Source organism: Hyperoodon ampullatus (assembly GCF_949752795.1).
Source record: "Hyperoodon ampullatus genome assembly, chromosome: 7".
Classification (NCBI taxonomy): domain Eukaryota; kingdom Metazoa; phylum Chordata; class Mammalia; order Artiodactyla; family Ziphiidae; genus Hyperoodon; species Hyperoodon ampullatus.
This window is the reverse complement of record NC_136920.1, coordinates 49,035,129-49,049,843: the sequence shown is the minus strand read 5'-3', so window position 1 is coordinate 49,049,843 and position 14,715 is coordinate 49,035,129. Positions and strand designations below refer to the sequence as shown.

Below are 14,715 nucleotides of genomic sequence, written 5' to 3'. Positions count from 1 at the left end.
ATGGCTTTCAGAGCCATTTGTGGTCCCTGACAGTCCCCTCATCCATACAACCTATAATTTTCATAAGAAGGCACTTTTTCAAAATATTTGCTCCAATGAAAGACCCACTTTCAAGTCTCTTTCCTTAAAGCAGAACAAAACAACACAAAGCAAAACCCTCAAAACCCAGCTGTTCATGATATATGGTGTTGGTATATGATAATTAGGTTTGTAATTGTTTCACCTGCGATATATGGAAAAGGAAAGAAATCCATTCTTCCCCACCCTTGCCCCCCTCTACTCCTCCTCCAGCAAAAGTGCCATTAAATAACAAGTCTGTCAACATTCTACAATCCTCAGATCTAGACATTCTGAAAGGTTACAACCCTAATGTCAGAACTCCAGTGAAGCTTTTTTTCTCTTTTCACACTACAATCATCTTGGTTTATCACTGGATTCTTGTCCATTTTATCAACATTCCCACTCTGAAGGAATAAATAGCAAGTTAAAGTGAAGGAATCTTTGCAGTTGAGAGCAAGGACTGTGCCACATGCCAGGAAAGCCTCCTCTGGGTCCATCTCAAGAGTAGGTCTAAGCTCTAAGACAGGATGCTTGACCAAAGACCACATCCTCAAAATAATATGGAAAATCTCAGTTTCATAAAATATTGTTTTCTTTGGAAGTTTCCCCATCACCTAACAAATTGGATACCGATTTCCTAAATATGGCAGTTTGGCCAGTGCCTCTGAAAGCATAAGGCAAATTAGAGACGCAAGCTTGTTATGCAGCTTAGGACTTACAGGCCTTTTTCATTTCTTAGAGAAAGAAAACTAATGAGGTAAATCTACATAGAGGTTCTCTGGAAACAACCAGTCATGCTGAATAAAAGAAATACAAAGCCATTCTCTAAATGGCCAGGACTATCCGATTATAAATAGAATTCTTGCTTATTGTAAACACTTTTGAAGTGATGGCTTTGTTGATTTGAGAAGATATCAAGCACCCCTGTGGAGTCTGGTCAATGTTACTGAGAGTCCCAAATATGTGCTCCTAGGACACACACTAGGACACAAGTGCTGGAGGAAGGCTCAGGGATTTATAATGCCCCCTTCAGAACCAAAGATTTTAGTAATAAAAATAATCCAGTGTAGCAACAAGTTTACTAGAGAGCTCCCTGAAGAAGCAAAGATTTCAGCTGCTCAATTGCTTTCACCCTGTGCCATTTAAAGGAATATTACGCCTCTGTTGAGACACTATCAATTGATGATTTCACCAAATATTTTGTTTGAACAGCTAATGACTCTGCTTGACCGCCCCAGGCCTCTCTCCCAAGTAGCCAGGCTCCAAGAGTTCCCCCTTCTGCAAGTGGCATGGACTACATTCCCAGCGAGAGGCAAGTTCGCATCCCAAGCTAAAAAAGCCTGCGTCTGTATTCAGTCAGACCAGCAGTCCAGAGCAGGCAGTTGGCAAATCGAAAAGGTAATCATCCCCACTCATTCCTTACCTTTTCAGATTTCGCCTTCCTGGCGTTGTGCACGAACCTGCGACCCAGCTTCTTGGCATACCAGATAGAGGCAAACATAGCGATGCCAATGGAAGGAATTCGCAATGAAGCTGCTGCACAATCAACTTCCCACCTCGGCTCAGAGACAAGCGGAATCGGTCTGGAGCTGTCACTTGCAGGCTGTTGCTTTCTCAGTTCCTCTCATGCTGGTTAGCCGAGGGAGAGGGTGGGAGGAGGGAAGGGGCTGGGGGGAAGGGCAGTCCTGTTTGGCCAGTCCGCAGGTATATTTACATCCTGCCAACAGGAGGTCCGGGTCAGGCGGGCGGGCGCTGCCTTCCCAGCCAGCGCACACACATCCAGGCGGCTAAGTATCTGTCTGCAGTTCTTCGGTTCCGTCACCACCAAACTCCATGCGTGTCAGGAGGAAGGGAAGCCGCAGTCAACTCCTCCGGGAGGTGGCTCACCTCCCGCTCTGGGCTCCGGCAGTTGCCTTGCTCGCTTGGCTTCCCTCTGCCTTAACACTACGTGCTGGCGGCAGTGGCCGCGGAAAGACAGATCCACACACAGCCTCGCAGGTAAATCAGCCAATACAGGAGCTGCCAGGCACGGAGGAGAGGTAGGGTCACCACGGACTTGGCCCTGCGGGCACAAACAGGTGTCTCCGGAGCCTGAAGCACGCTCTGATCCTCCGAGAAGATCGGACTGTTAGGGTGGCTGGAAACAGAAGTGTCCTTCCTTTGCCCCCTCCTCAACTCCGTTTGGTCCAGGGAAAATCCTACCTGTGCTCATCAGCTAGTCTTACCCACAGTTTGCAAGAATAACACTTTATTTCTTTGCAGGATGGCCCGGGACAAAGGGCGAAGTGAACAGGATGAAATGTATCCCCTAATGCCGGAGTGAAGGTCCTCGGCTTTTAAACTCATTGGTTCCACCCTTAAAGCAACCTGGGCTGCTTTTATAAGCACAGGTTTACTGCCTGAAGACTGAGTAAGGGAGAGGGGCTTAAATCTACCTTCAAATCAAAATAGAAGAATTTACTCCCTTTTCTTTTAACAAGGGAGTTTTCTTGTAGTGATAGCCAGTGTTAAATGGAGGATTGTAATATCACTTTTGAGAAGGTAGATTTATGGCAACTCTTAAACCATTCTCCTTTGAAGAATTCTCACATTTGATTCTACCACCAGGTGCTTCCAATTTCAATTACCTTACTAGGGTTTAGACTATTATATGAAGCATTTTAAAGGTAAAGTCAATTTTAAGAGACAAGTGTTTCCTCCAGCGAGAGATAATGTCTAAGCCTTTGCCCATCCTACTAGAGGACAAAAAAATAAACTGCTCATCTCAGCAAGGAAAACCTTCCATCCACTGATCCACAAATGAGACTCAATCCAGTAAATGTTTTCCAGTTGATCTGAAAGACTTGCCCTAGGGAGCATCTGTTGACCAAAGAATGTCAACACGCTTACAGAAAATTGGAAAAGAATTCCCTTCTCTCACTCTAAGTCACTTGAGGTTTACCCCCAAAGAGTGTTGGGTCTCCATTGAACAGAATGCCATTTTATAAAGTACACTGAATATCCTCATAAGCAATCGGAGGTAGAACAAGGCAGTGTGGGATCAGGACCCATGTCCATGTTACTCACTAAAGTAACCCAGGTACCTAGAACAGTGTTGAACACAATGCATTCAATGTATGTTTGCTGAATAAATGAATAATCTGGGTTCAAACCCTGGCTTTGTTTCGAAATTGTTTCCTTGTTTTCTCTGAGCTTGATTTGCCTCATCTGTAAGATAAGAGAATTGGACAGAAGATTTTTTAGGCCCCTTCCTGCCCTGTAAGTCTACGATTCTGATTCCTAGTCTATGGGTCTCCATGTGAGTATTGAACAGAAATGTCTAGTGCTCACCGTGGGGCACAGGCTCTGGTAAAATGACTCAGTGTTCTGAAAAGCCAACAGTGGTACCCTTGGGGCAGCCCAGATTCTTCTACCTTCTTCAACATGCCTAACTGCCACCTGGGGTTTGGTTTTGCCATTAGCTGTTACTTTTGCTCTGTGTTCTCATTTCCTATGCACTCTACTTTCCTTTAATTTCCTTTTGACACTCTTAGACAGCCCTTGTGCAAAATTCACCACATCACACCTTGTACTCTTTGGGAAAAAAAAGTGCCACAGAAATCCAACAAATAAATAAAGGACAACTCCTGCTTAGCTTTCAAAGAGCTACTCGGTAGGACCACAGCTTACCCCAATATTGCTGTGATGTTAAAGGAATTCACTATTCCTGCATATGCGTTTGTCTAAACTGTGATTTAGTTAAAAGACTGTTCAGTTAACAGAATAAAGTCGATGAAAAGGGGAGGGGGAGCAATCGTCCCTATATTGAGTAGAAATTTCCATTTTTAATATTTTAAGATGGAATCCAACAATAAAGAAGTGAGAAAAAAATACCGAGCTTTCATATCACTGATATCATAGAGGAAATCAAAGAATGTTAATTTACTCTGATGAGACTGCCAGATCATAAAACAATTTTTGCACTTTCTTCGTAAGTTAAGGTTTCTTAAGTCACTAAAACTGGCACTTGGCAAGATCTTTGATGCTTGATCATTTTGTTGGTTGTTTTTGCTGTTATATTGAACCCTTAATGACCTTCTTCACACACCTGACCCAGAGGCTTTATAAACTTTTATAGGATGGAGTTCTTAAGAAAATAAATTGGGCCTACCAGCTGAGATTTAACTTTAAAGATAGGAGTAATAACTATTATTCCTTAAATAGGCATTTGGAGATAGAAAGGGCAGTGTGGAATAGGTCATTTGTAGTCAGGGCCTACATGTAAGGCAAATGCTTAGCACAATGTAGGTGTTCAAAATATATTTTTTGAATATGTCTGTGGCAAAATAAGAGAATCCACACATTTGGAAAGTCTAAAAGAGGCAACAGAAGCATATCCACAATTTTCAGTTGTAAAAGATATTTTAAAGATGGGTATCATGTCGATGGAATGAAGTCATTGCCATAATTATACAACCATCTTTGCTGGGCTCTCTCCTGGCAGGTGTACCTGCTACAAAGAAGGAGGCAGCTGCCTACAGTAAATCCTAATAGTCTCTAACCATTGCTCTGCTGATTGAGACAACTTCTGCAGCTCTGCTGTGTATGGAAAACAAGTTTTTCAGACGCTTTCCATCTGTATATCATCAGCACCTGGACAGACATTTTCTTTTATAATTTCATGTTTAATACCTCTCATATGACAGAAGCCTACCAGTGCAGCTGAGTTTGAAATGCAACATTAATCCTTTTAAGCAGCTTTTGGTCCATGTCTCAACACACACAGTGTGAGTCTCCTCTGAATTCTCAAGGTAAATGCAATATTTAAATCAAGCCATTAAGAATTATACAGCTACATTTTCTGCCTAGCACACACATGATTTTCTTTTAAAAATCATCTAAATATATCATAAATAATTATAAAAACAGAGTAAATATTAAGCCCTAGAAATTAATATCTGGTAGCTTGAAAGGCTATCTAGGTTAGGTGTGTGGTATATACCAAAGAAAATACATGTTTGAAATATAAAAATTTAATGTACAAAACCAATAAACATTTAAATATTTGATTTGTTCACATATATGATATACATAGTTGATAGCCCTTAAAGTCTGATATTAGTCTATTATCAAACAGCAGGTGTCAAATAGACACTACATAGAATTTATGACTAAAAGAAGATAAACATAATATTTAACTTTAATTCACAGGGATGCCAAAATGTTGATGTTAGTTACCTATGTAGAGAGTAGTGAAAAGGGAGGATAAAAACAGTTACATTTTAGTCTGTATAGTTGTGCAATATTTGAGTCTTCTACAATGAGAATATATTCATTTTATTACTTATATGATTAAAAAGGTAAGCAATACTTTTCCACAAAAATGTATTAATTATTATTACTATTGTCAAGCACTGGGGACCGCAAACTGAATAAGATACAGTCCCTCCTCTCAAGGAGTTGTATATAGTTGGGGACATAGATGCATAAAATGATAAATTTCAATGCAGAATGGCATAATAACAGATATGTGAAAAATAATGTGGGAGCTCAGAAAGAAAATTACTGTTTTTGTGGTTTCTATATAAGCCCAATAATGAATGTCAACTGGAAAAATCACAATAATTAGTGTCGATGTACATAAAAAGGCAAAGGAATAGCTCATACTTTCTGCATGTTTTATCTGTATGGACAATAGGAAAAATGGTCTCTCTAGTTGCATATGTACATTAAGCCAATGACCTAGTTGCAAATAGTTATTTTTCTGCCCCAAAGAACCAACCAGTCATGGATAAGTGTGAAAAAATGTTTGAGTCACTACAAATAACAAGCCTATTGACTCTAATTATAATGAGCTAGGCCTTCTTCTTTTTTCTGCTCTCAAAACCATCACAATCAGTTCTTTAGTCTTTCAATATCTCATATGTCCTTTCTTTTAAATGTTTAATTATATTTAGGCACCCAAAGATACAAAAAAGTAATATAACACTCACCCATGTACATATCACCTAGATTTATTAAATGTTAACATTTTGCCATATTTGATTCAGATTGATTTTAAAGAAATAAACTTCAGAATATAATCAAAATCTCCCACCTCACTCCATTCCACCTTGAATTCATCTCAAAATAATGTTCAAGAAACATTCTTGTACCTTTCTCTTTAAGAACATACAACTTTATCTAGAGTAGGTACTTCAAAATGTAATTGATGGATCATAGGATATGTCCATTGGTAGTTTATGTGAGTCCTATATTCTAGATGACTTGTTATAATCAGACATTAATTTTTTCAAACATAATGTATACTGTTAACTCTTTGTAGTTTTGATGTGCATTTTCTTAATCACTGGTGAGGCTTAGCATTTTTTCATATATTTATTGTCTATTTGAACTTCCTTCTATTCATAGCCTTTGTTCATTTTTAAATTAGGTATATGTTACTGATTTACAAAAGTATTTTATGTATTCTGGACACTAATTCTTTACTACATGCACTGAAAATGTCTGCTCCCAATCTCTGACTTGTCTTTTAATTTCATTTATGTTTTATCATATACAGTTCTCACGTACTGAAATTTATCAATGTTTTCCTTGATGTGTGTACATTTTGTATCTTAAGAAAATTTTCCCTATCTCAAGTTCATAAATAAATCATCTTATATTTTCTTCTAAGTCTTAAATTTTTTAAAATAATTTTATGGTGTGAGATGGGAATCTATTCCCCCCCATATTTATGGCCAGTTATCTATCTTTATCCTAAGTCATATGCCTAGATCACATGAGTGTGCATTTAATTATTTCTGGGTTCTTTTTTGATTGTTCTATTTTTATTACCTGTGCTAATGCCACATTACCTTGATTACTATGCTTTATAATAAATATTGACACTTGAAGTGCTAATCACCCTTTTCATTTGATCTAATTTTTCAAATTAAGTTTTATAAAGTTGTACAATTGATGATTTTAATACTACACCCAATATTCCATGTTATTGTTTGATAGTATTTTAGTTCCATCTTGTTGTAGTAGTCCTATTCCAGACCAAATCTGTCATTATTATCACCATTATTTATTACTTTACAATTAATAGTCAAAATAACTCCCACATGTATTAATTTATTTTCTCATTATTTTTAGCATCGTAACCCTCCTAATTTTCCTTCTTACTGATGTATATAGTTTAATAGCTATTTCTGCAAAAGTCTGTGATGGTTAAATATGTTCAATCTTTTTATATTTTTCCTGAACTGTCTACATTCACCTTAGAGTTTGAAGGACAACATAGGTAAATAAAGATTTCTAGATTGACAAGATTTTCCCTCAGCACTTTGAAGGTATTATCTCATACCTTCTTCTGGTATCTATTTTTATGATAAGATGTCTGCTGTCGATCCAATTGCTCTATTTTAAGAATATGTCTCTTTTCCATGATTTGTTTGAAGACTTTTTGTCTTTTTGAGCTAGAGTTGCAATACAATATTGTTCTAAAATTCTGCTTGCAATTCATTATGTTTCTTCAATCTGATTAGTTATAAACAAGTATCAGTCATTATTTCTTCCAATACATTTTCCCCTTCATTTTCTCTATTCTCTCCTCCTAATATCCTGTTATGTTTTTCCTGGACCTTTTCATGTGACCCATCCTATTGCTTTTATACCTCCTATTATTCTTCTCCTCCCTTGTTTGTGCTTCTTTCAGGGTTATATTCTCAGACCTCATTCTTATTTTTTATCTTAAGTTTTAATCTATTGTCTTACCTATCTACAGAGTGTTTATTTTTAATGAATTATTATATATATATATTTTTTTAAATTTCTAGGCATTCTATATATTAAAATCCTCCCAGTCTCTTATCATGATGTTCTATTCTTTTATTATGATATTTATTCCTTCTTCTATCATGTTTTTAATTTAAAACATATTCAATTTGTAGTCCTTATCTGGTACTCTTTTCATCCAATATTCTTGGAAGGCTAATCCTGCTGATTCTACTCATGGTGGGTAGTTTCTGCATGTCATTGTACATTTTTATTCTAAGATCTTCTTTTGTAAGATTGTACTTCCTGTGGGAGTCCCAGGGACCTTTAATTGCATAATTGTTCCTACAGAATAATTTTTCACATTCTTCTGCTACTTGCCCAGAGATTTCACTAGTTCAGGAGCAGTCCCATGTTTAATATATTTGGCTTAGTGTTATTCTGTTCACATAAAAGTGTTACATTTACTTTTTTTTTTCATTTTTCTACTCATAATAGAAATACTCTTCATTATTGCTTCCCTGGGTGAATGCATGAAGTTTTTAGAAGCCCTCTCATTAAATGAGAATGCTTTTAAGTTTTCAGTTTTATGTGGGGCTCTCAGTTTCATTTTTATTCCTTTGGTGATCCTAAGGTCAACTCTCTTGCCCTGATCAAAACCCCACACTCTTACTCCAAGGGCACCTATTGAGTCCCATATATCCTGGGATGCCATAGTCAGCTCAAGAAATCACTGCCCTAGCCATCACTTTATACAAACTCAGATAAGTCAAACTGGCTTGCCTCTAACTTAACACTCCCTCCACCTCCCCCCAAATAAAACCTAGAGAATTTAACTGGCCTACATGTGAGGTTTTAGTGTTTAATAAGCATGTCTGACAATAGTATGTATAAGATTTATTGTGAAATGTTTCATGCAAGAGATTGCCAGGAAGTCACCTAATTAAAATGCTGTTTAAAAGACACTCTCATATGATAATTAATTACCTCAAGTTAGATGTGAGATAGACTACCACCATCATATTTGTGACCTTGGACAAGTAATGTCAATTCTATAAAGTGGGTAATAATGGAAACGATGCCATTGTGTTGATAATAAAAATCAAATGAGATAATACATGTAAACTGTTTAGAGCAGTACCTGACACACAGTATGGGTGCAATAAAAATGTTTATTTTTATTTTTTATTCATCCTCTAATCTTTAGGGAAGGCCAAAAAAAAAAAAAGAAAAAGAAAAAAAAAACAATGATAGTCTAGACAGAGAACACGTGCTTAGTATTATGAAGCAGATAATTTTTTTAAACTCTTTTTATGATTGTATTTAATCATCCTCAATGTTAGGAAGTCTACCTTCTTAAGTTCTTTCCTCCTTTTTATTCCATTAGTGCAGAAAACAAATCAGTCTCCAAACCCTTGTAAAAATCTTTCATAAATTTAAAGACTTTCAGTTTCACAAATGTCTCTTTTCTGAGCCAAATGAATATTTTCTTAAGCTTTCTAAATAGTTTTTTTATTTTGAGAGTCTTCTCAGAGCCTCTTTTCATTTTACAGATTTCTCATAAAAAGAAAAACTCAAATGGATCCTGAATTTATATAGTAGTTCTGAATCCACATGTTGTGATTTGCCACATGTTTACAATTAAATTTTGCTACAACTGGGGATATAGATTGATACGGCAATAACTATCAAAGGAATGTAGAACTGAGTGGATATAGGTGAGGAGCAAAGTTCAAGAATATCAAGCCAGCAGCCAAGAAAGAATGGATATCAAATGGAACATGCAAGAACTTTAACTTGTGAGTACAAAAATCAATGCAATAAACAAGACCATAGACAGCTTTCCGGATAAAGCTACACAATGCTAAAAGATGGGTAGTTGAGTAATTTTGTAACAGAATTCCACTCAATCCCTTCAAATTTACATGCTTTGCCAAAGCTTGCCACAAACAGAGACATTTAAACACCACCCATCTAATTAGAGCCCTTCGGCATGGGAACTTTCTTATCAATTATGATTCAGTTATACAGTCCAGTATTCTAGCTATCTCAACAGCAGGATTTCTCCCACCCATAGAAGTGGGGTGCTAATTTTGGAGTCACTGCTTTTAGCTTTAATTTCACTTTTACCAGTTGTCTTACCTCTGGGTATTGGACTCTATAATCAATTTCTAAAGTCATGTTAAACAAATAATCTGTTAGTCCATAACAATAAGACCCAAGAATTGATCTCTAAGAGAATGTTCTTTTAAGTCCAATGGCCATTTCTGATGAAGTTATCCCCTTGCCATATCATCTTTTGGGTCTTCAGCAAAGTATTTTCTGTTTCCCAGACACACACATTCTATGTGATTGAATCACTGTACATGCTGTTTCCTCTGCCTGCAGTCCTAACTCTTCACCTCACTTCCTGCTCCTTTTTGTCTTTGTGCTTTGTGAATTCTTTACACATTTTTTGAGACTTGGCTCAGTAATTCTCTATGAAACCTTTCCTGATCCCTTGAGACAGGGACAGTTTGTACTAATGCACTAAAACTAACATTTCCTATTGCACTTGTACACATCTCAGGTTTGGCTCTTATGACATTCATTTGTGATTACTTTGAACTTAAGTGTTGCCCCCTAAATGACTGTGAACAATTCAAGAAAATCCCTTATTTATTTTTCTTTCCTCATAGTCCTTTGCACATGGTAGCCACTCAATAAATATATCTGAATAATTTAATAGTTATTTGCTGAATGAATAAACAAATGAATGAGCATATCACTTGAATTAAATTCCTTCATACTCCTGGGAGAAGAAAGGAAGGCACTATATGGACCCACATTAAGCATTTATTATTACCTTCTATTTGTATTTTTACCTCATACTCATCTTCATACATTAAGAGATAAATGAAAGTCACTGTTAGAAGGGTTCAAAGTGCTTTGAAAACCAACGTTTCAAAAGACAAATCAATGAGACTTGTTGATTCGTGGCCTACCAGCTGTCTATTTTTTCACTTTGTAATTCCATCCCTTCCATAGATAGATACAGGTGATCTTTTGCAAAATTTAATACAGAAAACTATATTCATAAATAAATAACTCCTTCTTTCATTTCCTTAAAAATGAGACCCACTAATGAAAACACATAATCTATTCCTTTTCCATCCTGCCTCCTACATAAAATAGAAAGAGCAGCTGCTGAAATCCTCAGTGCAAATGTCAATTGCAGATAGTGTTACCGAAAATATTCCTGATATTAATTGTAACCTCTTTCCGGCTTAAAGAATATAAAGGAGACCAACTTGCTAGGTGCCTCCGCTATGTCAGCTACTTTACGTTAAGCATCTTTACATGAAATTAATGTATTTCATCTTTAAGGTATACAAAGTATTTTGCCCACAAAAGTATTTAACATGCCTTACCTCAGTATTTATTTAACCTCATCCATTTTTGCATGTTCACATAATACCTCTATTGTTGTTTAGGTTATTTTAAAATTTAATTTGACTCACTTTTTATTTAAATAAATTTATTTTAAATAAACTTGTCATCACCAGAATAAACAAAAGTAAGGCATCTCCATAAATAATAAGTAACATATAAATAATACATGTTTATTAATAATATTAAAAAGTAAAATAAAAACCAGAAATAATTTATAAAGTCTAGTTGAAAAGAGAATTGATGGTTTATATTCTAGTTCCAATTTTTCTTTTCTAATTTAAATTAAAATTAAAGTATAAGTATTTTTTAAATGTTTGCCATGTACCATCTTAAGTAAAACACACTTTAGGAAATAGTCTCATCTCATTTGATCATCTCAAGAAATCTCTGAGTCAGATAACATTATCTACCTTTTACATATTAGAAAGTGATATTTCTAAGACATTAAGTAACTTAATCCTGGTTTGCTCCTCCCTTAATTCTTGATTTTCAAAACTTGTCTGGTCTTCAATGTTCCTGTCTTTAAGACAGAGTGTAACAGTACAAAAAATATCATGCAATAGCTTATGATGAAATAAAAATAAATAAAGAAGGGGCAGGTGCTGTGAGTTCAGATAATATTCACTAGCCCACGTGCTGGAGTAGAGAAGACAGACTTTCAATAAGAAAGGAAATTTGAGTTGGCGCTGAGAAAACAGATCAAGACAAAAAGTATATGTATTGCTTGAAACAGCATGAGTAAAAGTAAAAAGGTTGGAAAACATGAGATGTGTTTGAGGAATAGTGGGAAAGAAGGAAGAAAAGGCTGTAGCCATACTGTAATTAGAGAATGCCAATAAACACTTAATCATGACAAATATGGTCAGAGTTGGAGAGTCGGCAGAATGATGGAGGCAGAAGAGATAATGAGAGTCTTAGTTAGGGTGATGATGGTAGGAAAAAGGCAAGAAGCAATGTAAGAAACATTCTTTCTTGACACCTGAGATGAGATTTGGATCCCTGACTCAGTCCCTTAACACAATACATTACTTTTCACAATATCTGTCACATTGACGATGATCTATTTAGTATATATATTTTCCTTGCTTTCCTTGTGGAACATTTCAGGAAAGTAGGGAACATGCTTGTGTTTTCGCCATTGTATCTCCTGTGTCGAACAAAGTGCCTGGTGCATAATAAGTGCTCTAAAACAATTTTTCTAAATACATGAATAAAAAAAGGAATAACTAAGGAGATAGAATCTGTCAAAATGTGACAGGTGCTTTATAGGCTGAGCACTTGAAGTCAAAAGTAGCTGGAGATTCGAGCCCAGGGAACTTGGAGATACCTCTAAGACAAAGGAAGCATTTGCTTTAGAGTACCCCCTTCTTTCATTTTACTTTCTATTTCTCCCCTTGTCTCATTATAATTTTTTAAAATTTATTTTATTTATTTATTTTTTGCTGCATTGGGTCTTTGTTGCTGTGTGCGGGCTTTCTCTAGTTGCGGTGAGCGGGGGCTACTCTTCCTTGTGGTGCGCTGGCTTCTCATTGCGGTGGCTTCTCTTGTTGTGGAGCACGGGCTCTAGGCACGCGGGCTTCAGTAGTTGTGGCTCGCAGGCTCTAGAGCGCAGGCTCAGTAGCTGTGGAACATGGGCTTAGTTGCTCCGCGGCATGTGGGATCTTCCCGGACCAGGGCTCGAACCCGTGTCCCCTGCATTGGCAGGTGGATTCCTAATCACTGCACCACCAGGGAAGCCCCTCATTATAATTTTAAGTATTCTTATTTTATAGTCTCTTATGAAATTTTCACTAATGAATTTCTTAGAGATTTAATATATATATATTTCTTAGAGATTTAATATAATTTGTTGATTATTCCTCGTGGTCAATAGTGTCCACGTGAGGGTTCTTTGTAAGCTCCTCTAAAGCAGAGGGGTTTTTTTAAAGGAAGTGTTGTTGACATTTTCTATTTCAGTGTATTCTAGGAGGTTTAACCTGTGCCTTGGGGATTTCTACATCCATATAAAAAGTGAAAGGGGTAATGGTGTGTTAATTTTTAGATCTGTTCAAGTTGTGATGGCTCTGGAAAAGATAGGAGTATATATGTCAAGTAAGCAAAGTAATGAAAAAAAAACCCTTCCTCCATTCATTCATTTATTCAACACTTTTTTTTTTTTTTGCGGTACGCGGGCCTCTCACTGTTGTGGCCTTTTCCGTTGCGGAGCACAGGCTCCGGACGCGCAGGCTCAGCGGCCATGGCTCACGGGCTTAGCCGCTCTGCGGCATGTGGGATCTTCGCGGACCGGGGCACGAACCCGTGTCCCCTGCATCGGCAGGCGGACTCTCAACCACTGCACCACCAGGGAAGCCCTATTCAACACTTTTGAGGGTTACTATGCACCCACTGTATTTCTAAGCAATGGGACTATAACAATGAACTAAACAGACAACAATCCTTACCTCTTGTTTACATTTTAGTGTAGGGAGGAAATAATAAGAAAGATAAATAGCAACACATATCATCTATTAAATATTGATACAAGCTAAAGAAAAAATAGAACAGATAAATGGAATAAAAAGTGTTAGAGTGGTTAAATTTTTTGATAGGCTGATTGAGGTAAACCTCATTGAAAAAGTCACTCTTGAGTAGAGATCTTAAGGAAATGAGAGTAAGCTAGAAGGATATATGGGAAATAAATATTCTATGTGAAAGACTACGGCTGGCTTGTCTGATGACAGTAAGGAGGTCAGAGTAGCTGAAGCAGAGTGAGAAGAAAGACAGTATAAAATAAGATCAGAAAGGTAGAGAGGTGAGTGAAGGGAGAATGTGGAAATTAGAACTTGTAAGCCTCATAAGCTATTATGGGCAAATTGGCTTTTGCTGTGAATGAGGTTGGGAGCAATTTCAGAGTAGTAACACGATGTGAATAATGTTTTAATAAGGTCATTCTTGCTGCTGTCTTGAAAATTTTGACTGTAGGGGGTCAAGGCTGGAAGCAGAGATAATAATTAAGAAAGTACTGCAATGGTCAAGTTTAAAGGTAATGGTAGCTTGGACAAAACTAATGCACATGGAAATAAAAAACAATGGTTGGGTTCTGAACATATTTTTAAGATAGTGGATATGGGTAGGAGAGAAAGAGAGGAGCAAGGATGACTCCAGACCTATTGACATGAGCAACTGGAAGGCTACATTCACCACCAGCTGAAATGAATTTTGTGGATAGAGCAGGTTTCTAGGGAAAAATAAGAAGTTTGGTTCTGGACATGTTAATTTTCAGATATTTTTAGACATCTGAGTGGAGACATCAAGGGAACTGCTGGATATACAGGTCTAACATTTCAAAGAAGATATTGGCATATAGCTGGTATGTAAAGACATGATCACTAGCTGAGTTAGTGAAAAAGCTCAAAACCAAGTCCTTGAGCATTGCAACATTTACAGTTGTCTATTTAATATATAGTTTCCTTACTGAATGGTGAATTCTGTGAAAACAAGGGA

At 36.8% G+C, this 14,715-nt stretch overlaps 1 protein-coding gene across 10 annotated transcripts in view; it reads right to left on the bottom strand.

Moving 5' to 3' along the window:
- DLG2 (discs large MAGUK scaffold protein 2) overlaps window positions 1-14,715 on the bottom strand; it is a gene marked incomplete at its 5' end in the record, with an annotated part of 2,112,028 nt that overhangs the window by 942,657 nt on the left and 1,154,656 nt on the right. Inside the window, one exon of one of the 10 annotated variants that reach the window (XM_079707354.1) lies at window positions 1,484-1,561. The exons of the other annotated variants lie outside the window; for them this stretch is intronic. Coding sequence (XP_079563480.1) covers window positions 1,484-1,561 — 78 coding nt within the window. Of the gene's footprint in view, window positions 1-1,483; window positions 1,562-14,715 lie in introns of those variants that run through there. 10 annotated transcript variants of the gene reach the window in all.